Here is a 25564-nt window from a genome sequence, read left to right on the forward strand (position 1 = left end):
TTTGACCATCCGCATCGATGGGCGATTGCGGGAACGGCGGATAGAGAGTAAATTCAATTTTGCTCGCATGTCCAGGGATTCCACCTTACCTCAGAGTCATCCCGGAAGTCCCCAATGGTCCCGTTGCTGAAAGCAAACTCGAGAGTTGCCGAAGACATCTGCAACGTTCTGGCGCTTTCTTTGATCTGTGGATTTTTTCACCCCCCACTTGTTGAATTACCGTGAGACGCCTAAGACAGCGATACAGGGAGACAGGGCGGACAGCTGATCGTCCTCGCAGTGGCAGACCACGTGTAACAACACCTGCACAGGATCGGTACATCCGAACATCACACCTGCGGGACAGGTACAGGATGGCAACAGCAACTGCCCGAGTTACACCAGGAACGCACAATCCCTCCATCAGTGCTCAGACTGTCCGCAATAGGCTGAGAGAGGCTGGACTGAGGCAGGTCCTCACCAGACATCACCGGCAACTACATCGCCTGTGGGCACAAACCCGCCGTCGCTGGACCAGACAGGACTGGCAAAAAGTACTCTTCACTGACGAGTCGCCGTTTTGTCTCACCAGGGGTGATGGTCGGATTCGCGTTTATCAACGAAGGAATGAGCGTTACACCGAGGCCTGTGCTCTGGAGCGGGATCAATTTGGAGGTGGAGGGTCCGTCATGGTCTGGGGCGGTGTGTCACAGCATCATCGGACTGAGCTTGTTGTCATTGCAGGCAGTCTCAACGCTGTGCGTTACAGGGAAGACATCCTCCTCCCTCATGTGGTACCCTTCCTGCAGGCTTACTCTGACATGACCCTCCAGCATGACAATGCCACCAGCCATACTGCTCATTCTGTGCGGGATTTCCTGCAAGACAGGAATGTCAGTGTTCTGCCATGACCAGCGAAGAGCCCAGATCTCAATCCCATTGAGCACGTCTGGGACCTGTTGGATCGGAGGGTGAGGGATAGGGCCATTCCCCCCAGAAATGTCCGGGAACTTGCAGGTGCCTTGGTGGAAGAGTGGGGTAACATCTCAAAGCAAGAACTGGCAAATCTGGTGCAGTCCATGAGGAGGAGATGCACTGCAGTACTTAATGCAGCTGGTGGCCACACCAGATACTGACTGTTACTTTTGATTTTGACCCCCCCCTTTGTTCAGGGACACATTATTCCATTTCTGTTAGTCACATGTCTGTGGAACTTGTTCAGTTTATGTCTCAGTTGTTGAATCTTCTTATGTTCATACAATATTTACACATGTTAAGTTTGCTGGAAATAAACGCAGTTGACAGTGAGAGGACATTTATTTTTTTGCTGAGTTTATATCATGCCTGCTTTAAGTCTGGTTTTGGGGTGGGGCTCTGTTAGAGCAAAGGGGGGGTTTGGGTGGGTTTGATTTGATTTGGTAGGGGATCCATGTGTGTTCTGCCCTCTACCTGTTCTGTGTTAACTGTATAATCATATAAAAATGCCAAAGAAAAAAAACCTACTAAATAAATATTTTAAAAAAGGCCCTGAGACTCAGAGTGGTCCTTCTAGCCGGACACACTCATCTCCCATATTCTCACCAGCCTCTCCACTATTCACCATGGAGTTGGTGTATGGCTGCATCTACTGTCACTGTTCCCTATAGGAGCCTCCTGGACGAACCTCACTTCAACCACTCTCTGGTGAACGGTGTGGCTGAAGCCGTGCCCTACTTCACCCAGCTGACACAGACTCCTTACACCCATACCCCGTCCAGACCTCTACTACATCCTGATGGTGCTGCCACACCCTAACCTGGGCACAGGGAGGTCCCTCCACCTTGCCCCCTTACTCCCCACCTCCTCCTGGGGGTGCAGTCTATAAAGTGCTGGGCTAACAGAGGTAACAGAGAAACAGCCACAGTCCATAGACCCAGAAGCTAAAAAAAAATGAAGAGAAAGCATCAATCAGCTCAGTGTTTAGGAGAGGTCATTGGTAATGGTTAGAGGTCATCATATCTTGCGGGTATTTAAAACATCTATATATTTTTTTTTATTTGCACCAAATTAAACAAGTAATAGACAACAACACAGATAAAACCTTTTTCTTTTAAACGGTGTGCAGGTTTGGTTGGAAGCCCAAGGGCTTATATGAAAACCACAACACAAAAAACTATGTACAATACATAAGTACAAAAATAAAATAAAACGGTTTGTTAAAACAGATAACAAATCCTACTAATTATAAATGTATAAATTCATTGATCATTAATCACAAAAAAAAATGATGCTAATGTTAATATTTGTGCATCTGTAACTTTCTCACTTTTATCAATATTCACATTAAAAAAAATGTGTTACTGTCCCAATACTTTTGGAGTTCACTGTACATCTAGTGTAATATGTGTTGCACATGATCCCTGACAAATATACTGTAACTGCCAGCAAACAGCTATCCAGTCATCCATCCGGCTGGTAAGCCAGATATCCAGCTATCCAGTCATCCATCCAGCTGGTAAGCCAGATATCCAGCTATCCAGTCATCCATCCAGCTGGTAAGCCAGATATCCAGCTATCCAGTCATCCATCCAGCTGGTAAGCCAGATATCCAGCTATCCAGTCATCCATCCGGCTGGTAAGCCAGATATCCAGCTATCCAGTCATCCATCCGGCTGGTAAGCCAGATATCCAGCCATCAAGTCATCCAGCCAGCCATTCAATCAGCCAGCCAATGCCACAGCAAACAGCAAGCAAGACAGCCACTACACCTGCCCCAGCAGACAGCCATTCAATCAGCCAGGTAGCCAGCCACTGCCCCAGCAGAGAGTCCTTCAATAGGCCAGGCAGCCAGCCACTGCCCCAGCAGACAGCCATTCAATCAGCCAGCCAGGCAGCCAGCCACTAGCCCTGCCCCAGCACAGTGGCTAGGTCTTCCTTGAAAAACTAAAAAATGTAATCCAGCCACTGCCTGGGACCTACAGGTCAGCTCATAGTTCATCATAGCTCTGTAATGTGCTGGACAGCACTCTCCTATTTCCTGTCTACTCAGGTGCTGGAGAGCAGCCTCCATTTCCTGTCTTCTGTCTACTGAGGTGCTGGAAAGCAGACTACATTTCCTATTTCCTGTCTACTGAGATGCTGGAGATCAGCCTCCTATTTCCTGTCTCTTGTCTACTGAGGTGCTGGACAGCAGCCTCCTATTTCCTGTTTCCTGTCTACTGAGGTGCTGGACAGCTATCTCTATTGGTTCCACTGCATCAGACAAACTCAAATCGGGCACAGCTGAAGTTTTTGAGAGAAAACAAATTGTAACTGTTGATTGAGTACTAAGCAAGGTCCCATTGTGAAATCCTTTCTATTGTGCACAGGTCCTTTAATCATAATCAATAATGAATAGGATTTCCAACAGCGTAAAGGTTTTGTGACCCTGACGTGAAGATTTTGTGACCCTGGCGTGAAGGTTTTGTGACCCTGGCGTGAAGGTTTTGTGATCCTGAGGTGAAGGCTTTGTGACCCTGGCGTGAAGATTTTGTGACCCTGGCGTGAAGGTTTTGTGACCCTGGCGTGAAGGCTTTGTGATCCTGGCGTGAAGGTTTTGTGACCCTGGCGTGAAGGTTTTGTGATCCTGAGGTGAAGGCTTTGTGACCCTGGCGTGAAGATTTTGTGACCCTGGCGTGAAGACTTTGTGACCCTGAGGTCTTGCTGCCCTACTGCCTGGGTTGTCTACTCGTGCATGTGGACAAATGGCGCCCTCTACTGGTCAGATAATGCTTCTGCATCGCTTGCTGTTTGGGGGTTTCAGGCTGGGTTTCTGTATAGCACTTTGTGACATCGGCTGATATAAAAAGGGCTTCATAAATACATGTTATTGATATACCAGCAGCTGTGACACGAACGTCTATTCAGGTGACATTGATAGACATCGAGAGAATCAATTTAGTTAATCAATTAAAATGTTTAGTTCTTGTTAAAGAAACGCTGTATCAGAAGTATCTTTTCAGATTGATACAACGGTTAAATATTACAGACAATTTTACAGTGTTTGTTGTTGTTGCCATAACAATACTGAAACTATGAAACACATACAACAACTTGTATAGAAAATTTGTTTTTAGGCACATTAGACGTTCTGAGTATAAAATGTGAGGTCAGTTAGAATCAGTTAAAGTGTCTAAGTAAAGGGACGTCTGTGATCTTCACATTCCTTCTAGTGCCGGCAGGAGGAGTGCAAAACATTCGCTCTCATTCTATCTTTTTTTTTCCTTTCTCTCATTCACACATCTCTCTTTGGGTATTTCTCCTTCGCCAGTCTGATGAAATCCTCTGCACTATCCAGAGACACCAAGCGATCCTGGTAGAGGAAGAGAGAAGAGCAGGAGAAGAGGAGAGAGGAGAGGAGAGGAGAGGAGAGGAGAGGAGAGGAGAGGAGAGGAGAGGAGAGGAGAGGAGAGGAGAGGAGAGGAAAGGAAAGGAGAGGAGGGAGGAGAAAGGAGAGAGGAGAGGAGAAGAGAGGAGAGGAGAGAGGAGAGAGAAGGGAGGAGAGAAGAGAAGAGAAGAGAAGAGGAGAGGAGAGGAGAGGAGAGGAGAGGAGAGGAGAGGAGAGGAGAGGAGAGGGAGAAGGAGAAGGAGAAGTAAGGAGAGGGGGAGAAGAGGAGGAGAAGAGAGGAGAAGAGGAAGGAGAGGAGAGGAGAGGAGTGGAGGAGAAAAGAGAGGAAAGGAGAGAAGAGGAGGGAGGAGAGGAGAGGAGGGAGGAGAGGGGTAGAAGAGAGGAGAAGAGAGGAGAGGAGTGGAGGAGAAGAGAGGAGAGGAGAGGAAAGAAGGAGAAGTAAGGAGGGAGGAGAGGTGGAGAAGAGAGGAGAGGAGGAGAAGAGAGGAGAGGAGAGGAAGGAGAAGAGAGGAGAGGAGAGGAGAGGAGGGAGGAAAAGGGAGGAGAAGGGAGGAGAAGGGAGAAGAAGGGAGGAGAAGAGAGGAAAGAAGGAGAAGTAAGGAGGGAGGAGAGGTGGAGGAGAGAAAACAACAAGTAGATATTAGTAGCTTGAACATTTCTCCCCTTCATTATAGGTGCGTGCGTGCGTGCGTGCGTGCGTGCGTGCGTGCGTGCGTGTGTGTGTGTGTGTGTGTGTGTGTGTGTCGTGCGTGCGTGCGTGTGTGTGTGTGTGTGCGTGCGTGCGTGCGTGTAGCAGTAGGGCAGCAGTACCATAACAAAGAGGTATCTGTCTGTGTTAGCCACTCCTCGTGGGAACAAACTAGAGTGGTCCAGTGTGGTCTGTAACAGCTGTCTGGCTCTGTTCATGTTATCGGATTCACTCAGAGTTGTCTGTAACAGCTGTCTGTTCACCGTCAGGAGAGAGTCAACCTCACGCTGGTAGCCTATAGGGGACACAAGCACCAGTACAAACAACCAGGCTACATAGAATCAACAATTACAATGTTCAAGTCAATAATACTTCAAGTAAAAATATTGGGTTCAGGTGTTGGAAAAGCATATGAACTGCGGAAAGGACACAGTACACAACAACTCTTCAGAATGTTAATATACATCTGTGTCAAATGGAGAGTGATTTTTGAACAGTGCACTGTTGTTGTGTTTTGTTGTGAATGAAATGAAGAAATACTACAAGAACAGTGCCTTTCCCTCACTTTACCTTTTCCCACATCTTTGTTGTGTTGGATTCACATGGATTTAATTGTCAAAATGTTTTTTTTTTGTCAACAATCTACACAAAGTACTCTGTAATGTCAAAGCGGAAGAAAATTATAACATTTAAAAAAAAATATATATATATATATATATGTGTGAAAAATTAAACACTAATTAATGTATATCTTGATTAGATAAGTATTCAACCCCTTGAGTCAATACATGTTAGAATCACCTTTGGCAGTGATTACAGCTGTGAGTCTTTCTGGGTAAGTCTCTAAGAGCGATTACAGCTGTGAGTCTTTCTGGGTAAGTCTCTGAGAGCGATTACAGCTGTGAGGCTTTCTGGGTAAGTCTCTGAGAGTGATTACAGCTGTGAGGCTTTCTGGGTAAGTCTCTGACAGTGATTACAGCTGTGAGTCTTTCTGGGTAAGTCTCTAAGAGTGATTACAGCTGTGAGGCTTTCTGGGTAAGTCTCTAAGAGTGATTACAGCTGTGAGGCTTTCTGGGTAAGTCTCTGAGAGTGATTACAGCTGTGAGTCTTTCTGGGTAAGTCTCTAAGAGCGATTACAGCTGTGAGTCTTTCTGGGTAAGTCTCTAAGAGCGATTACAGCTGTGAGTCTTTCTGGGTAAGTCTCTGAGAGTGATTACAGCTGTGAGTCTTTCTGGGTAAGTCTCTGAGAGTGATTACAGCTGTGAGTCTTTCTGGGTAAGTCTCTAAGAGCGATTACAGCTGTGAGTCTTTCTGGGTAAGTCTCTAAGATCTTTCCACACTTGAATTGTGCAACATTTGCCCATTATTCTTTTATAAATTCTTCAAGCTCTGTCAAATTGGTCGTTGATCATTGCTAGTCAACCATTTTCAGGTCTTGCCATAGATTTTTTTTAAGTAGATTTAAGTCCGAACTGTAACTCGGTCATTCAGGAACATTCACTGTCTTCTTGGTAAAGATCTCCAGTGTATATTTGGCCTTGTGTTTTAGGTTATTGTCCTGCTGAAAGGTAAATTAATCTCCCTGTGTCTGGTGGAAAGCAGACTGAAGCAGATTTTCCTCTAGGATTTTTCCTGTGCTTAGCCCCATTCTGTTTATTTTTTATCCTGAAAAACTCCCCAGTCCTTAACGATTACAAGCAGACCCATAACATGATGCAGCCACCAATATGCTTGAGAAAATATGGAGTGGTACTCCATATGTTGTATTGGATTTGCCCCAAACATAACACTTTGTATTCAGGACAAAAAGTGAATTGCTTTGGCACATTCTTTGCAGGATTACTTTAGTGCCTTGTTGCAAACAGGATGCATGTTTTGGAATATTTGTATTCTGTACAGGTTTCCTCCTTTTCACTCTGTCATTTAGGTTATTATTGTGGAGTAACTACAATGTTGTTGATCCATCCTCAGTTCTCTCCTATCACAGCCATTCAACTCTGTAACTGTTTTAATGTCACCATTGGCCTCATGGTGAAATCCCTGAGCGGTTTCCTTCCTCTCCGGCAACTGAGTTAGGAAGGACACCTGTATCTGTGTAGGGATTGGGTGTATTGATACACCATCCAAAGTGTAATTAATAACTTCACCATGCTCAAAGAGATATTCAATGTCTGCTTTTCATTTTATTCTACCAATATGTGCCCTTCTTTGCATTGGAAAACCTCCCTGGTCTTTGTGGTTGAATCTGTGTTTGAAACTCACTGCTCGACTGAAGGACCTTACAGATAATTGTATGTGTGGGGTGCAGAGGTGAGGTAGTCATTCAAACATCATGTTAAATACTAATATTTCACACAGAGTGAATCCATGCAACTTATTAAGTGACGTGTAAAGCACATTTTTACTACTAAACATATTTAGGTTCGCCATAACAAAGGGCTTGAATACTTATTGACTCAAGACATTTCAGTTTTACATTTTTAATTCATTTGTAAAGTAAATTCTAAAAACATAATTCCACTTTGACATTATGGGGTATTGCGTGTAGGCCAGTGACCAACAATCTCAATTTCATCCATTTTAAATTCAGGAACCTCTACAGGATCGGTGGGTCCCCCACGGGATGGTTGAGCTAACGTGGGCTAATGTGATTAGCATGAGGTTGTAAGTAACAAGAACATTTCCCAGGACATAGACATATCTGATGTTGGAAGAAAGCTTAAATTATTGTTAATCTAACTGCACTGTCCATTTTACAGTAGCTATTACAGTGAGGGAATATCATGCTATTGTTTGAGGAGAGTGCACAGTTATTAATAAACCAATTATGCACATTTGGGCAGTCTCGATACAACATTTTGAACAGAAATGCAATGGCTCATTGGATCAGTCTAAAACGTTGCACATACACTGCTGCCATCTAGTGGCCAAAATCTAAATTGCACCTGGGCTGGAATAACACATTATGGCCTTTCTCTTGCATTTCAAAGATGATGGTACAAAAAAAATACAAAACAACAGTTGGTTTTTTCTTTGTATTATCTTTTACCAGATCTAATGTGTTATATTCTACTACATTAATTTCACATTTCCACAAACGTCAAAGTGTTTCCTTTCAAATGGTATCAATAATATGCGTATCCTTGCTTCAGGGCCTGAGCTACAGGAAGTTAGATTTGGGTTTGACATTTTAGGCGAAAAGAAAAAAAGGGTCCGATCTTTAAGAGGTTTTTTTTAACACAACAAAATGTGGAAAAAAAATCAATATACTTTCTGAAGGCCGTGTACATAGAGAGCAGCAGAAAGGAAAAGGTTAAGGAATAGAAGGTTGAGATATGAAGAGAGGAGATTATCTCTACAAACTTTATCTGACCTAGCTGTGTTAGAATCTGAAGAGAGGAGATTATCTCTACAAACTTGATCTGACCTAGCTGTGTTAGAATCTGAAGAGAGGAGATTATCTCTACAAACTTTATCTGACCTAGCTGTGTTAGAATCTGAAGAGAGGAGATTATCTCTACAAACTTGATCTGACCTAGCTGTGTTAGAATCTGAAGAGAGGAGATTATCTCTACAAACTTGATCTGACCTAGCTGTGTTAGAATCTGAAGAGAGGAGATTATCTCTACAAACTTTATCTGACCTAGCTGTGTTAGAATCTGAAGAGAGGAGATTATCTCTACAAACTTTATCTGACCTAGCTGTGTTAGAATCTTCTTCCATCGGCTGCTGATCTCTCGTTTGGTGTACCTCAGACTATGGATGTCGTAGTTGAGCTTCTCCCACTCCTGATAAACAACACACACACACACACACACACACACACACACACACACACACACACACACACACACACACACACACACACACACACACACACACACACACACACAATTAAACACAGAAAAAGCTCAGATAGCACACATGCATCTCACCGACGTCGAGAGGGCGGCTATGAGTGTGGGAGGACAAAATGCAGGTGCTCCACCGTCACGTGGCCGCTCAGCATCGCCGTCACGTGGCCGCTCAGCATCGCCCTCACATGGCCGCTCAGCATCGCCGTCACGTGGCCGCTCAGCATCGCCCTCACATGGCCGCTCAGCATCGCCGTCACGTGGCCGCTCAGCATCACAGAATCGGCCGTAGATCGTGTAGACTTTGAAATTGTGTGTCACAATGCTTGAATATGTCTGCCTTCTCTCAAACATTTTCCAGTCATGGTTGGGCAATCATTTTTATCCGAGATATGTATATAAGCCTTATAGGCTTAAATAAATGAATAAAAGCACATTTTCTGTTTACAGTACTTGTCCCAGGCATTATTTTCACCACATGGCCAAGTTAAGTGATCTAAATACATTTTTTGAGGCATTTAAAAAACCCATGAAACTGATGGGACATAAACATAAACATTTTATTATTGCCAGTATAATTTAGCTTATAATCATTCTTATATTTTCCATTGAAATTCGATGTTTACACTCATTTTGGTAAAGGTAATTCAAATCGTGTAGTGAAACAGTATTTGCTGTTGGATCTGACCTCAAATCGAAAGGTTTTTTAAAAAAATCTTATATCGTCTGTATAGCAGCTAGCTAGCATGTAGCTTTGACATGCACCGTCCAAACAGCGACTGAAGGGCGAATGCGATCTAACGTCGACGTCTTGGGAGACATCTTGCCAGTGTGTAAATGCTCTCTGTACTACATGTGTGATGTATGCACCGGGCCGACGTCGACGAGGTGTCGGTGAGCTATCTGGGGCAGAGCTAAAGTTGTAGTTAAACTGCTGGCTGATATATCTCAGTCCCAAGGCATCTCTAACACAATGAGTCACGGTGCTGTGCTGTTATTCTCAACATAGTGCCTGTTGTGTCCACCAATCAGCAACAATGCTGACCTGACCCCCGCTATTTAATATGTCGATTATCTTTTCACTTCAAGAATCTGTGCACTGATAGTTTCTAGAGATCACATGTCATGAGGAGATTGTTCATTGGCCTTATTTGTGTGGCTTTTTACACAGCAAGAAAAATACAGAAATATATCAATATATCACACAAGAAAAGAAAGTTAAAAACAACAGACGGGAATAATAAATGTACAAAAATAGACAAACAGATGCATAAAGACGTCAAACAAACACACAGACAAAACAACAATAAATAATAAAATATCAATAAAAATATCATTAATCAGTATACAGATCATAGACGCACAACAAGCCTCAGACTCAGGGCCGGCCCGCTCGTTAGGCAGACTGACGAGGGCGGCATTTTCTGAGCTAAAAATGACCAAGTCTCTAACGACACACAAAACCTCATTATTCGACCTCCAAAACGAATGACACTTCTCTCAACCAATGACATGTGGACTTTTTAATGGGAGCGCTGTATGCCACCCGGTGATAAGCAGTGTCCATTTTGTTAAAGGCAGGGACACAAAATATTTAAGATGGACCCCCTTCTAGTCCTTGGCATTCATAAAATTCCATTGCGGGCGACATGGTAAGCTACACCCCAGTATGCACGGACCGACGCCGACGTCTTCTGGACGTCTTTTTTTTTGGACCTGTCTAGATCGGCTGTCTTTTTTTGGGTGTTTTACAAACGGTGGGCCTACCAAATAGATGGGCATTCCTAAAAATGGCATTTCAGGCGACACTGTAGGTTACAAACCCAGTAAGCACGGACCGACGCAATATGCCTTCTGGACGTCTTTCTTTGGTCTTGATTTCCACGTCCACGGATGTTGGTTTTGGACCGGTTTGGCCTAATCTGAACCAATCATACACGTCTATGTTTGGTTAAGATTTGGTCTGGTCTGGACCAGCCTTGATTTGACCCAAACATAGACGTGAGTTGGCAAGACAGCAGAAAGAGATCTGAGACGCGGTTAGGGCATTACTGAGACTAACTCAACTTGGTAAGGTGGTCCCCTTTCTAGGCCTTGGTAAGGTGGTCCCCTTTCTAGGCCTTGGTAAGGCGGTCCCCTTTCTAGGCCTTGGTAAGGTGGTCCCCTTTCTAGGCCTTGGTAAGGCGGTCCCCTTTCTAGGCCTTGGTAAGGTGGTCCCCTTTCTAGGCCTTGGTAAGGTGGTCCCCTTTCTAGGCCTTGGTAAACTCCAATATTGTGCCCTACATGTAGCCTCCATGAGTGTCATAAATACCCTATATGAAAGAACTCTGTGTTCGACATCTCTGATTGAATGATTTAATTGAGGTGAGTCAGTGTAAACACGATGCTGCCCTGAGAGTGAAAAATGTCCCCAGCCTGGACTCTGTAGGACTCTAATCCCCAGCCTGGACTCTGTAGGATTCTAATCCCCAGCCTGGACGCCGTAGGATTCTAATCCCCAGCCTGGACGCCGTAGAATTATAATCCCCAGCCTGGACTCTGTAGGATTCTAATCCCCAGCCTGGACTGTAGAATTCTAATCCCCAGCCTGGACTGTAGGATTCTAATCCCCAGCCTGGACTCTGTAGGATTCTAATCCCCAGCCTGGACTCTGTAGGATTCTAATCCCCAGCCTGGACTCTGTAGAATTATAATCCCCAGCCTGGACTCCGTAGGATTCTAATCCCCAGCCTGGACTCCGTAGGATTCTAATCCCCAGCCTGGACTCCGTAGGATTCTAATCCCCAGCCTGGACTCTGTAGAATTATAATCCCCAGCCTGGACTCTGTAGGATTCTAATCCCCAGCCTGGACTCTGTAGGATTCTAATCCCCAGCCTGGACTCTGTAGAATTATAATCCCCAGCCTGGACTCTGTAGAATTATAATCCCCAGCCTGGACTCTGTAGAATTATAATCCCCAGCCTGGACTCTGTAGGATTATAATCCCCAGCCTGGACTCCGTAGGATTCTAATCCCCAGCCTGGACTCTGTAGAATTATAATCCTCAGCCTGGACTCTGTAGGATTCTAATCCCCAGCCTGGACTCTGTAGAGTTATAATCCCCAGCCTGGACTCTGTAGAGTTATAATCCCCAGCCTGGACTCTGTAGGATTGTAATCCCCAGCCTGGACTCTGTAGAGTTATAATCCCCAGCCTGGACTCTGTAGGATTATAATCCCCAGCCTGGACTCTGTAGGATTCTAATCCCCAGCCTGGACTCCGTAGGATTCTAATCCCCAGCCTGGACTCCGTAGGATTCTAATCCCCAGCCTGGACTCCGTAGGATTCTAATCCCCAAATGGACATCCAAATGTAGGGGAGGCAACACAGATACAGATACATGCGTTATGGGACGACCAGGGATGTTCTCTGTTTAGTGAGTCCTCCAGATCAGAGGCAGTAGGGATGACCGGGGATGTTCTCTGTTTAGTGAGTCCTCCAGATCAGAGGCAGTAGGGATTACCGGGGATGTTCTCTGTTTAGTGAGTCCTCCAGATCAGAGGCAGTAGGGATGACCGGGGATGTTCTCTGTTTAGTGAGTCCTCCAGATCAGAGGCAGTAGGGATGACCAGGGATGTTCTCTGTTTAGTGAGTCCTCCAGATCAGAGGCAGTAGGGATGACCAGGGATGTTCTCTGTTTAGTGAGTCCTCCAGATCAGAGACAGTAGGGATGACCGGGGATGTTCTCTGTTTAGTGAGTCCTCCAGATCAGAGGCAGTAGGGATGACCAAGGATGTTCTGTATAAGTGTGTGAAATGGACCATTTTCCTGTGCATTGTTACGAGTCGTGTAGTTTTGGGTGTCAGGGAAAATGTATGGAGTAAAAAGTACATTATTTTCTTTAGGAAAGAGGTGAAGTAAAAGTAAAAGTTGTCCAAAAATATAAATAGTGAAGTAAAGTACAGATACCCCCCAAAAATACTACTGAAGTAGTACTTTCAAGTATTTTTACTTAAGTACTTTACACCACTGCTTGTTGTCCAGTAACCTACAGAACAGCTTTGAATTAATCTAGTACACCTTCAGTGTACCTCAGTGGACAGGTTGTACCCTAACCAAGCTCTGTACCATGTAGAATCTGTTCCCCAGTTTAGGGCAGACTGTTTCTCTCTCACCTCTGTGTACGTGTCTGCCTCGTTCCTCATCGTGATAAAAGCTTGGAGCTCTCCGTCCGACTCTGCATCGCCCATGGAGGTCCTGGGGCTTCTCCAGGGGACCCACTCCTGCTCCTCTGTCCTCCAAGACGGGCCCTCCTGACCCAGGCTTGGGTCACAGTGGCTGGACATACTGGCTCTGGAGGTCTGAGTCCTGGAGGAGTCCTGAGTCCTAATGCTCTGCATTTTGGAAGTCTCATATCTGGAGGACCAGAGAGATACATTTAAGTTCATGTTGAGGTAGTTTCTCTCTTGTCACAGACTTGGTTCTGGGTTCCCTGAATCACAGCCATGCCAATGCTGCCATGCCAATGCTGTGATTCAGTAAGGAATAGCCTAAACACATGCTGACTGAGAGATTCTCCTAAACATAGCGTACATATCAGATTACAGAGGCTTCACAGACGCTGCTTGTCTAATATCTTTGGCAGTGTGTCAAGATTTACATTTACATTTTACATTTTAGTCATTTAGCAGACGCTCTTATCCAGAGCGACTTACAGTAGTGAATGCATACATTTCACACATTTTTTTTTTTTTTTTGTACTGGCCCCCCGTGGGAATCGAACCCACAACCCTGGCGTTGCACACACCATGCTCTACCAACTGAGCCACAGGGAAGACATAGACTATGTTAATATATATTTTCCCATTCAGAAAAATCTCTAGGTCCTGAATGAAATGGGCTATCATGTTGTTTTAATAAAGCCTACCGTAAAAAATATTTTATATATATTTTTTTTAAAACATGCAAAGACGAAATGTATCATTAAAACAATAATATTCTTACCGTAAAATAGCGTTCTTCTCATCGAGATTGGAATGACTCCGCCAGCAACAACTATTCAACGCTCCCATCAGACCCAAAGAACTGTGAATCATCCAGCACATCTGATTATCCGAAGAATATCTTTACAATTTCCTCCGTTTTTTTTTTTTTTTTGTATTTTTTATTTTTTTACCATAAAATAAATATTTTAATAAGATGTAACTGTAAACAGTGAAGTTCCCAACATTGCGAGACGACGGTCCCAGACACAATTCTGTAAACTTGTGCGTCTTGTTTTTCATGGTCCATTGGGGGGTGGGGTGGGGGCGGAGTGGGGGCGGGGCGCTGAGCACGTGAGTTCCATTCAGGAAGCGTGACTAACCCGGCGTGACAGTGGGTTCTGGAACCCATGAATGAAACATTTATTCAGCCGCTGTTGGAGAATGCTATTAGCTCTGTTGAGTCCTCTCTCTCTCTCTCATGCATTTACTCCTATGTATCTGTGCTCTGAGAGCATCTGTGTAGACATACAGCTAAGGGGGGGACAGCAATCTGGGGACTAGAATTGGAGGGAAGGATGTTAGCTCTGTAAGCTAAAGTTTGTACACCAGATATGTGATAACTATGATTCCATTACTGGGCATTACAGGTTAGCTAATATAAAACGCAGCCGTAGATTATTCAACTAATCTGGACTGGTGTCGTCCTCAGTCTATGGACTGACTTACGAGGGCTGGAACAAAAACCTGGGCTGGTGTCCTCCTCGGTCTATGGACTGACTTACGAGGGCTGGAACAAAAACCTGGACTGGTGTCCTCCTCAGTCTATGGACTGACCTACGAGGGCTGGAACAAAAACCTGGACTGGCGTCCTCCTCAGTCTATGGACTGACCTACGAGGGCTGGAACAAAAACCTGGACTGGTGTCCTCCTCGGTCTATGGACTGACCTACGAGGGCTGGAACAAAAACCTGGACTGGTGTCGTCCTCAGTCTATGGACTGACCTACGAGGGCTGGAACAAAAACCTGGACTGGTGTCTATGGACTGACCTACGAGGGCTGGAACAAAAACCTGGACTGGTGTAGTCCTCAGTCTATGGACTGACCTACGAGGGCTGGAACAAAAACCTGGACTGGTGTCCTCCTCGGTCTATGGACTGACCTATGAGGGCTGGAACAAAAACCTGGACTGGTGTCTTCCTCAGTCTATGGACTGACCTACGAGGCCTCGAACAAAAACCTGGACTGGTGTCCTCCTCGGTCTATGGACTGACTTACGAGGGCTGAAACAAAAACCTGGACTGGTGTCTTCCTCAGTCTATGGACTGACCTACGAGGGCTGGAACATCACTTTTCACAAGGTAGACTGCACCACTGTATTTACAGTGCATGTAAGATTTGAAGTTACATTTACATTTTAGTCATTTAGCAGACACTCTTATCCAGAGCGACTTACAGTAGTGAATGCATACATTTCATACATTTTTTTCTCCGTACTGGTCCACCGTGAGAATCGAACCAACAACCCTGGCGTTGCAAACACCATGCACTACCAACTGAGCCACAGAGATTACATGTCCTTCACAACACAGACGTCACGTTATCGTTCTCCTAGCGATTAATTTGACTTCTGCCATGACAACTACTGTGGCACTGGGGCTGTCTCTCAGATGGAGGCGCAGGAATTGACAGAGATTGTAGGGAGCAGGAAAGATGAGATCCTCAAGTGCTTCGAAAGTGGTAGGCCTGATCACCGACAACGACGAGACAGCCTATAGGGAGGAGGTCAGAGACCTGGCCGTGTGGTGCCAGGACAACAACCTATCCCTCAACGTGATCAAGAATAAGGAGATGATTGTGGACTACAGGAAAAGGAGGACCGAGCACGCCCCCATTCTCATCGACGGGGCTGCAGTGGAGCAGGTTGAGAGCTTCAAGTTCCTTGGTGTCCACATCACCAACAAACTAACATGGTCCAAGCACACCAAGACAGTCGTGAAGAGGGCACGACAAAACCTATTTCCCCTCAGGAGACTGAAAAGATTTGGCATGGGTCCTCAGATCCTCAAAATGTTTTACAGCTGCACCATCGAGAGCATCCTGACGGGTTGCATCACTGCCTGGTATGGCAACTGCTCAGCCTACCTTCACTACAGAGGGTAGTGCTAATGGCCCAGTACATCACTGGGGCCAAGCTTCCTGCCATCCAGGACCTCTATACCAGGCGGTGTCAGAGGAAGGCCCAAAAAATGTCAAAGACTCCAACCATCCAAGTCATAGACTGTTCTCTCTGCTACCGCACAGCAAGCGGTACTGGAGCGCCAATTCTAGGACCAAAAGGCTCCTTAACGGCTTCTACCCCCAAGCTATAAGACTGCTGAACAACTAATCAAATGGCCACCCAGACTATTTACGTTGACCCCCCCCCTCACCCTTTGTTTTTAAACTGCTGCTACTCACTGTTTATTATCTATGCATAGTCACTTCACCCCCACCTACATGTACAAATTACCTCGACTAACCTGTATCCCCGCACATTGACTCTGTACCGGCACACCCTGTATATAGCCTCCACATTGACTCTGTACCGGTACCCCCCTGTATATAGCCTCCACATTGACTCTGTACCGGTACCCCCCTGTATATAGCCTCCACATTGACTCTGTACCGGTACCCCCTGTATATAGCCTCCACATTGACTCTGTACCGGTACCCCCTGTATATAGCCTCCACATTGACTCAGTACCGGTACCCCCTGTATATAGCCTCCACATTGACTCTGTACCGGTACCCCCCTGTATATAGCCTCCACATTGACTCTGTACCGGTACCCCCCTGTATATAGCCTCCACATTGACTCTGTACCGGTACCCCCAGTATATAGCCTCCACATTGACTCTGTACCGTAACACCCTGTATATAGCCTCCACATTGCCTCAGTACCGGTACCCCCTGTATATAGCCTCCACATTGACTCTGTACCGGTACCCCCCTGTATATAGCCTCCACATTGACTCTGTACCGGTACCCCCCTGTATATAGCCTCCACATTGACTCTGTACCGGTACCCCCTGTATATAGCCTCCACATTGACTCTGTACCGGTACCCCCTGTATATAGCCTCCACATTGACTCAGTACCGGTACCCCCTGTATATAGCCTCCACATTGACTCTCTACCGGTACCCCCCTGTATATAGCCTCCACATTGACTCTGTACCGGTACCCCCCTGTATATAGCCTCCACATTGACTCTGTACCGGTACCCCCAGTATATAGCCTCCACATTGACTCTGTACCGTAACACCCTGTATATAGCCTCCACATTGACTCTGTACCGGTACCCCCCTGTATATAGCCTCCACATTGACTCTGTACCGGTACCCCCCTGTATATAGCCTCCACATTGACTCTGTACCGGTACCCCCTGTATATAGCCTCCACATTGACTCTGTACCGGTACCCCCTGTATATAGCCTCCACATTGACTCAGTACCGGTACCCCCTGTATATAGCCTCCACATTGACTCTGTACCGGTACCCCCCTGTATATAGCCTCCACATTGACTCTGTACCGGTACCCCCCTGTATATAGCCTCCACATTGACTCTGTACCGGTACCCCCAGTATATAGCCTCCACATTGACTCTGTACCGTAACACCCTGTATATAGCCTCCACATTGCCTCAGTACCGGTACCCCCTGTATATAGCCTCCACATTGACTCTGTACCGGTACCCCCTGTATATAGCCTCCACATTGACTCTGTACCAGTACCCCCCTGTATATAGCCTCCACATTGACTCTGTACCGGTACCCCCTGTATATAGCCTCCACATTGACTCTGTACCGGTACCCCCTGTATATAGCCTCCACATTGACTCTGTACCGGTAGCCCCTGTATATAGCCTCCACATTGACTCTGTACCGGTACCCCCTGTATATAGCCTCCACATTGACTCTGTACCGGTACCCCCTGTATATAGCCTCCACATTGACTCTGTACCGGTACCCCCTGTATATAGCCTCCACATTTACTCTGTACCGGTACCCCCTGTATAACCTCCACATTGACTCTATACCGAAACCCCTCTGTATATATATCCTCGGTATTGTTATTGTATTCTTTTACTTTTTATTAAACATTTTTAACTTTTGCTTATTTAGTAAATATTTTCTTAACTCTATTTCTTGAACTGCATTGTTGGTTAAGTGGCATTATGGCGCTCTGGGGCACAGTACTAGTGTCCTGGCTCACCTGTGGTGTCGTGGCAGAATGAAGGTGTGACGTCTAAATAATGTACAGTATCTGAGTTTAGCAGCCAGGGGGCAGTGTTGCTCCACACAGCACACCAGACTGATGTGGTGTACTCCTCAATTCTATCTGAGGAATCCCGGAACATATTCCAGTCTGTGCTAGCAAAACAGTCCTGTAGCTTAGCATCTGTTTCATCTGACCACTTTTTTTTTATTGATCTAGTCACTGGTGCTTCTTTCCCCTCTGGTTGCACATTTAACATGTTGATAGAAATGAGGTAAAACTGATTTAAGTTTCCCTGCATTAAAGTCCCCAGCTACTAGGAGGGCCGCCTCTGGGTGAGCGTTTTCTTGTTTGCTTATGGCCGAATACAGCTCATTCAATGCTGTCTTGGTGCCAGCCTCTGACTGTGGTGGTATGTAAACAGCTACGAAAAATACAGATGAAAACTCTCTTGGTAGATAGTGTGGTCTACAGCTTATCATGAGAAACTCTACCTCAGGCGAGTAATAGCTCGAGACTTCCTTAGATATCGTGCACTAGCTGTTTACAAAAATACATAGACCGCCGCCCCTTACCAGACGCCGCTGTTCTATCCTGCCTGTACGTCGTATAACCAGCCAGCTGTATGTTAATGTTGTCATCGTTCAGCCACGACTCCGTGAAGCATAAGATGTTAGATTTTAATGTCCCGTTGGTAGTTTAATCTTCCGCTTACCTCGTTGATTGTTTTTGTTGATAAGTGCGTGAATTTGACTATTTTCCTGTCCTGCTAACCATTCAAAATGGTACAAGTACTTTTTGGTGTCAAGGAAAATGTATGGAGGGATGTCCTTGTCCCATTGCACACTAGCGACTCCTGTGGCGGGCCGGGAGCAGTGCATGCTGACACGGTCGCCAGGTGTACGGTGTTTCCTCCGGGACACATTGGTGCGGCTGGCTTCCGGGTTAAGTGGGCATTGTGTCAAGAAGCAGTGCGGCTTGGTTGGGTTGTTTCGGAGGACGCATGGCTCTCGACCTTAGCCTCTCCTGAGTCCGTACTGGAGTTGCAGCAACGAGACTAACTACTAATTGAATACCACAGAAATGGGGAGAAAAAGGGTTAAAAAAAGTGAGAATTTAGTAGCCCCTGGCTATCCATAAAAAAAATATACAGTGCCTTTGGAAAGTTTTCAGACCCCTAGACATTTTCCACATTGTTGCCTTATTCAAAATTTGTTTCAATAGTTTTTTCCCCCCTCAATCTACACAATACCCCATAATGGCAAATCAAAAACAGGTTTTAAAAAATTTACCTGAAATACGTTTACTTAAGTATTCAGACCCTTTACTCAGTACTTTGTTGAAGCACCTTTGGCAGCAATTACAGAATTGAGGGTTCTTGGGTATGATGCTACAAGCTTGGCACACCTGTATTCGGGGAGATTCTCCTATTCTTTTCTGCAGATCCTCAAGCTCTGTCAGGATGGATGGGGAGCATTGCTGCACAGATTTTTTCAGGTCTCTCCAGAGATGTTCAAGTCCGGGCTCTGTCTGGGAGACTTGTCCCAAAGCCACTCCTGTGTTGTCTTGGCTGTGGGCTTAGGGTTGTCCTGTTGGCAGGTGAACCTTTGCCTCAGTCTGAGGTTCTGAGCGCTCTGGAGCAGGTTTTCATCAAGAATCTCTCTGTACTTTGCGCCGTACATCTTTGCCTCAATCCTGACTAGTCTCTCAGTCCCTGCTGCTGAGAAATATCCCCACAGCATGATGCTGCCACCACCATGCTTCACTGTAGGGATGGTGCCAGGTTTCCTCCAGATGTGCCGCTTGGCATTCAGGCCAAAGAGTTCAATCTTGGTTTGATCAGACCAGAGATCTTGTTTCTCATGGTCTGAGAGTCTTTAGGTGCCTTTTGACAAACTCCAAGCGGGCTGTCATGTGCATTTTTTACTGAGGAGTGGAGAGCTGCAGGAATGGTTGTCCTTCTGGAAGGTTCTCCCATCCCTACCAGAGGAACTCTAGAGCTCTGTCAGTGACCATCAGGTTCTTGGTCACCTCCCTGACCAAGGCCCTTCTCCCCCAATTGCTCAGTTTGGCTGAGCGGCCAGCTCTAGGAAGAGTCTTGGTGGTTCCAAACTTCTTCCATTTAAGAATGATGGAGGCCACTGTGTTCTTGGGGACCTTCAATGCTGCAGAAATGTTTTGTTACCCTTCCTCAGATCTGTGCCTCGCCACAATCCTGTCTCGGAGCTCTACGGACAATTTCTTCAACCTCATGGCTTGGTTTTTGCTCTGACATGCACTGTCAACTGTGGGACCTTATATAGACAGGTGTGTACCTTTCCAAATCATGTCCAATCAATTGAATTTACCACAGGTGGACTCCAATCAAGTTGTAGAAACATCTCAAGGATGATCAATAGAAACAGGATGTACCAAGTCTCATAGCAAATTGGTCTGAATACTTATGTAAATAATATATTTATTTTATTTTATTCATTTGCAAAAATGTAAAACCTGTTTTCGCTTTGTCATTATGGGGTATTGTGTGTAGATTTCTGAGGATTTGTTTTATTTAATCCATTATAATAAGGCTGTAATGTAACTTTTTCCACAATTTGTAAAGGTATCTGAACGCTTTCTGAAGGCAGTGTGTCTGTGTATAGATGCCATCTGGTTTGCATAAAATAAGGAATGTGAAATGATTTATACTTTTCCTTTTGATACTTAAGTATATTTGAGCAATTACATAAGTACATTTAAAACCAAATACTTAGCCTAGTCCTTGTGACAGACGAAACACTGAGCTGGTCAGATCTGCATGCATGCTAGCTAACCTTACCCTAATCTGCATTCCCTCCACTCCCCTTTTTTTCAGATCCAGCCACTGGCTCTTCCAGAGCCTGGGCTCATCTCATTGGGATCCCGTTCTCCTACACGTTTTGATCTGAGTGACAAGGAGTCAGTTTAGACAACCTGCCGCCAGAGTACCAGATCCAGCCGGTGTGTGACGAGGCCTTTGGTAGGAGCACTCTCTATAATCACATAAATTCATGATAACACCTTCATTAGCGGGTCCTCTGAAACACAGGGCTAATTAATGTCCCTGGCTCACTGCTGGCTTCATGGTGTTAGACCATGGCTCTTCTACAATTAGTCTGTTCTCGATTCCTCGTGTCCTTCCTTCAGATCCTTCTCAAAATGGTCGGAGGTTCTCTGCTTCTTCTGTGTTTTGAGAAGGAGGCTGGGACATGCGGAATTGAGAAGAGACTTACTGAGGATAAGCCCTGGAGACCGACCTCTCACCTATCATCATCCAGAATGAAGCCGTGGAATCGAAATATTGTACAGAACCTGAATTTAGCAGCCAGGGGGCAGTGTTGCTCCATACAGCACACCAGAGGTCCTATCTTAGACAGTGGCCTCGCTGAATTTAGCAGCCAGGGGGCAGTGTTGCTCCACACAGCACACCAGAGGTCCTATCTTAGACAGTGGCCTCGCTGAATTTAGCAGCCAGGGGGCAGTGTTGCTCCACACAGCACACCAGAGCTCCTATCCTTTCACTGGACATCAAACTAAGTGGTCTATTTGTGTTGGAGAGGTAACATGAGCTGTCTTTGCTGTTAGATTAAATGTCAGTGGTTTTTAATGTTCCATAACAGAAAGTAAAAGAAGCAAAGAGCATTTGTTTTGTTTTTATGGTTTTTCTTCACATTTGTGATTAATTCAGTTAGTTGGAAGTCATTCAGAGATCAGTCAGTCAGATCAGTCAGTCAGTCAGACCAGTCAGTCAGTCAGATCAGTCAGTCAGAGACCAGTCAGTCAGTCAGATCAGTCAGTCAGTCAGATCAGTCAGTCAGACCAGTCAGTCAGTCAGACCAGTCAGTCAGACCAGTCAGTCAGTCAGATCAGTCAGTCAGAGACCAGTCAGTCAGTCAGATCAGTCAGTCAGTCAGATCAGTCAGTCAGACCAGTCAGTCAGTCAGTCCAGTCAGTCAGTCAGACCAGTCAGTCAGTCAGATCAGTCAGTCAGTCAGACCAGTCAGTCAGTCAGATCAGTCAGTCAGACCAGTCAGTCAGTCAGATCAGTCAGTCAGAGACCAGTCAGTCAGTCAGATCAGTCAGTCAGTCAGACCAGTCAGTCAGATCAGTCAGTCAGTCAGACCAGTCAGTCAGTCAGTCAGTCAGTCAGTCAGATCAGTCAGTCAGTCAGACCAGTCAGTCAGTCAGATCAGTCAGTCAGAGATCAGTCAGTCAGATCAGTCTGTCAGTCAGTCAGACCAGTCAGTCAGTCAGATCAGTCAGTCAGTCGTACCAGTCAGTCAGTCAGATCAGTCAGTCAGAGACCAGTCAGTCAGTCAGATCAGTCAGATCAGTCAGTCAGTCAGTCAGACCAGTCATTCAGAGATCAGTCAGTCAGATCAGTCAGTCATTCAGACCAGTCAGTCAGACCAGTCAGTCAGTCAGATCAGTCAGTCAGAGACCAGTCAGTCAGTCAGATCAGTCAGTCAGTCAGACCAGTCAGTCAGTCAGATCAGTCAGTCAGTCAGACCAGTCAGTCAGTCAGATCAGTCAGTCAGAGACCAGTCAGTCAGTCAGATCAGTCAGATCAGTCAGTCAGTCAGACCAGTCATTCAGAGATCAGTCAGTCAGATCAGTCAGTCAGTCAGACCAGTCAGTCAGTCAGATCAGTCAGTCAGTCAGACCAGTCAGTCAGTCAGATCAGTCAGATCAGTCAGATCAGTCAGTCAGTGATCAGTCATTCAGATCAGTCAGTCAGTCAGACCAGTCAGTCAGACCAGTCAGTCAGTCAGATCAGTCAGTCAGAGACCAGTCAGTCAGTCAGATCAGTCAGTCAGACCAGTCAGTCAGTCAGATCAGTCAGTCAGTCAGACCAGTCAGTCAGTCAGATCAGTCAGTCAGAGACCAGTCAGTCAGTCAGATCAGTCAGATCAGTCAGATCAGTCAGTCAGTCAGACCAGTCATTCAGAGATCAGTCAGTCAGATCAGTCAGTCAGTCAGACCAGTCAGTCAGATCAGTCAGTCAGTCAGACCAGTCAGTCAGTCAGTCAGAGACCAGTCAGTCAGTCAGATCAGTCAGTCAGAGATCAGTCAGTCAGATCAGTCAGTCAGTCAGACCAGTCAGTCAGTCAGATCAGTCAGTCAGAGACCAGTCAGTCAGTCAGATCAGTCAGTCAGTCAGATCAGTCAGTCAGTCAGACCAGTCAGTCAGTCAGATCAGTCAGATCAGTCAGATCAGTCAGTCAGTCAGACCAGTCATTCAGAGATCAGTCAGTCAGATCAGTCAGTCAGTCAGACCAGTCAGTCAGACCAGTCAGTCAGTCAGATCAGTCAGTCAGAGACCAGTCAGTCAGTCAGATCAGTCAGTCAGTCAGACCAGTCAGTCAGTCAGATCAGTCAGTCAGTCAGACCAGTCAGTCAGTCAGATCAGTCAGTCAGAGACCAGTCAGTCAGTCAGATCAGTCAGATCAGTCAGATCAGTCAGTCAGTCAGACCAGTCATTCAGAGATCAGTCAGTCAGATCAGTCAGTCAGTCAGACCAGTCAGTCAGACCAGTCAGTCAGATCAGTCAGTCAGTCAGACCAGTCAGTCAGTCAGTCAGAGACCAGTCAGTCAGTCAGATCAGTCAGTCAGAGATCAGTCAGTCAGATCAGTCAGTCAGACCAGTCAGTCAGTCAGATCATTCAGTCAGTCAGACCAGTCAGTCAGTCAGATCAGTCAGTCAGAGACCAGTCAGTCAGTCAGATCAGTCAGATCAGTCAGATCAGTCAGTCAGACCAGTCATTCAGAGATCAGTCAGTCAGATCAGTCAGTCAGTCAGTCAGACCAGTCAGTCAGTCAGATCAGTCAGTCAGAGACCAGTCAGTCAGTCAGATCAGTCAGTCAGTCAGACCAGTCAGTCAGTCAGACCAGTCAGTCAGTCAGATCAGTCAGTCAGTCAGACCAGTCATTCAGAGATCAGTCAGTCAGATCAGTCAGTCAGTCAGACCAGTCAGTCAGTCAGTCAGATCAGTCAGTCAGTCAGATCAGTCAGTGACCAGTCAGTCAGTCAGATCAGTCAGTCAGTCAGATCAGTCAGTCAGTCAGACCAGTCAGTCAGATCAGTCAGTCAGTCAGACCAGTCAGTCAGATCAGTCAGTCAGTCAGACCAGTCAGTCAGTCAGTCAGTCAGACAGTCAGACCAGTCAGTCAGAGACCAGTCAGTCAGATCAGTCAGTCAGTCAGACCAGTCAGACAGTCAGTCCAGTCAGTCAGTCAGACCAGTCAGTCAGAGACCTGTCAGTCAGTCAGTCAGACCAGTCAGTCAGTCAGTCAGACCAGTCAGTCAGAGACCAGTCAGTCAGATCAGACAGTCAGAGACCAGTCAGTCATATCAGTCAGTCAGTCTGACCAGTCAGTCAGTCAGACCAGTCAGTCAGTCAGACCAGTCAGTCAGTCAGATCAGTCAGTCAGTCCAGTCAGTCAGAGACCAGTCAGTCAGTCAGATCAGTCAGTCCAGTCAGTCAGAGACCAGTCAGTCAGTCAGATCAGTCAGTCAGTCAGACCAGTCAGTCAGTGACCAGTCAGTCAGATCAGTCAGATCAGTCAGTCAGAGACCAGTCAGTCAGTCAGATCAGTCAGTCAGAGACCAGTCAGTCAGATCAGTCAGATCAGTCAGTCAGAGACCAGTCAGTCAGTCAGATCAGTCAGTCAGTCAGACCAGTCAGTCAGAGACCAGTCAGTCAGATCAGTCAGTCAGTCAGACCAGTCAGTCAGTCAGATCAGTCAGTCAGAGACCAGTCAGTCAGATCAGTCATTCAGATCAGTCAGATCAGTCAGTCAGAGACCAGTCAGTCAGTCAGTCAGGTCAGTCAGTCAGAAACCAGTCAGTCAGACCAGTCAGTCAGACCAGTCAGTCAGACGAGTCATTCCGATCAGTCAGTCAGACCAGTCATTCCGATCAGTCAGTCAGACCAGTCAGACCACTCATTCCGATCAGTCATTCAGACCAGTCAGACCAGTCAGTCAGACCAGTCAGACCAGTCATTCAGACCAGTCAGTCAGTCAGATCAGTCAGTCAGTCAGACCAGTCAGTCAGTCAGATCAGTCAGTCAGTCTGATCAGTCAGTCAGTCAGACCAGTCAGTCAGATCAGTCAGTCAGTCAGACCAGTCAGTCAGATCAGTCAGTCAGTCAGACCAGTCAGTCAGTCAGTCAGTCAGACAGTCAGACCAGTCAGTCAGAGACCAGTCAGTCAGATCAGTCAGTCAGTCAGACCAGTCAGACAGTCAGTCCAGTCAGTCAGTCAGACCAGTCAGTCAGAGACCTGTCAGTCAGTCAGTCAGACCAGTCAGTCAGTCAGTCAGTCAGACCAGTCAGTCAGAGACCAGTCAGTCAGATCAGTCAGTCAGAGACCAGTCAGTCAGATCAGTCAGTCAGTCAGACCAGTCAGTCAGTCAGACCAGTCAGTCAGTCAGA

The 25564-nt window shown here is 46.1% G+C and overlaps 1 protein-coding gene across 1 annotated transcript; it reads right to left on the minus strand.

Annotated features, from left to right (window-relative positions):
- Positions 1–3893: 3893 nt before the first annotated feature.
- On the minus strand, positions 3894–14108 carry LOC106586925 (melanoregulin). Its single transcript, XM_014174674.2, has 5 exons — positions 13872–14108; positions 13043–13283; positions 8731–8821; positions 5156–5328; positions 3894–4309 (listed from the first exon to the last, which is right to left on the minus strand). The coding sequence occupies exons 1-5, from the start codon at positions 13970–13972 to the stop codon at positions 4232–4234; spliced, it is 684 nt and encodes a 227-aa protein (XP_014030149.2). The 5' UTR covers positions 13973–14108; the 3' UTR covers positions 3894–4231.
- Positions 14109–25564: the final 11456 nt, after the last annotated feature.

The sequence above is a fragment of the Salmo salar genome, chromosome ssa25, assembly GCF_905237065.1.
Source record: "Salmo salar chromosome ssa25, Ssal_v3.1, whole genome shotgun sequence".
In the NCBI taxonomy this organism is placed as follows: Eukaryota; Metazoa; Chordata; class Actinopteri; order Salmoniformes; family Salmonidae; genus Salmo; species Salmo salar.

Bases quoted from the DNA above. Each gene is read 5' to 3' on its own strand.
- LOC106586925 (XM_014174674.2), bottom strand. From the start codon at position 13,972: ATGTGCTGGATGATTCACAGTTCTTTGGGTCTGATGGGAGCGTTGAAT. The intron at 13,284-13,871 runs GTAAGAATATTA...CTGGTCCTCCAG, and splicing joins GAGAAGAACGCTATTTTACG to ATATGAGACTTCCAAAATGC. The intron at 8,822-13,042 runs GTGAGAGAGAAA...GTTGTTTATCAG, and splicing joins AGGCAGACACGTACACAGAG to GAGTGGGAGAAGCTCAACTA.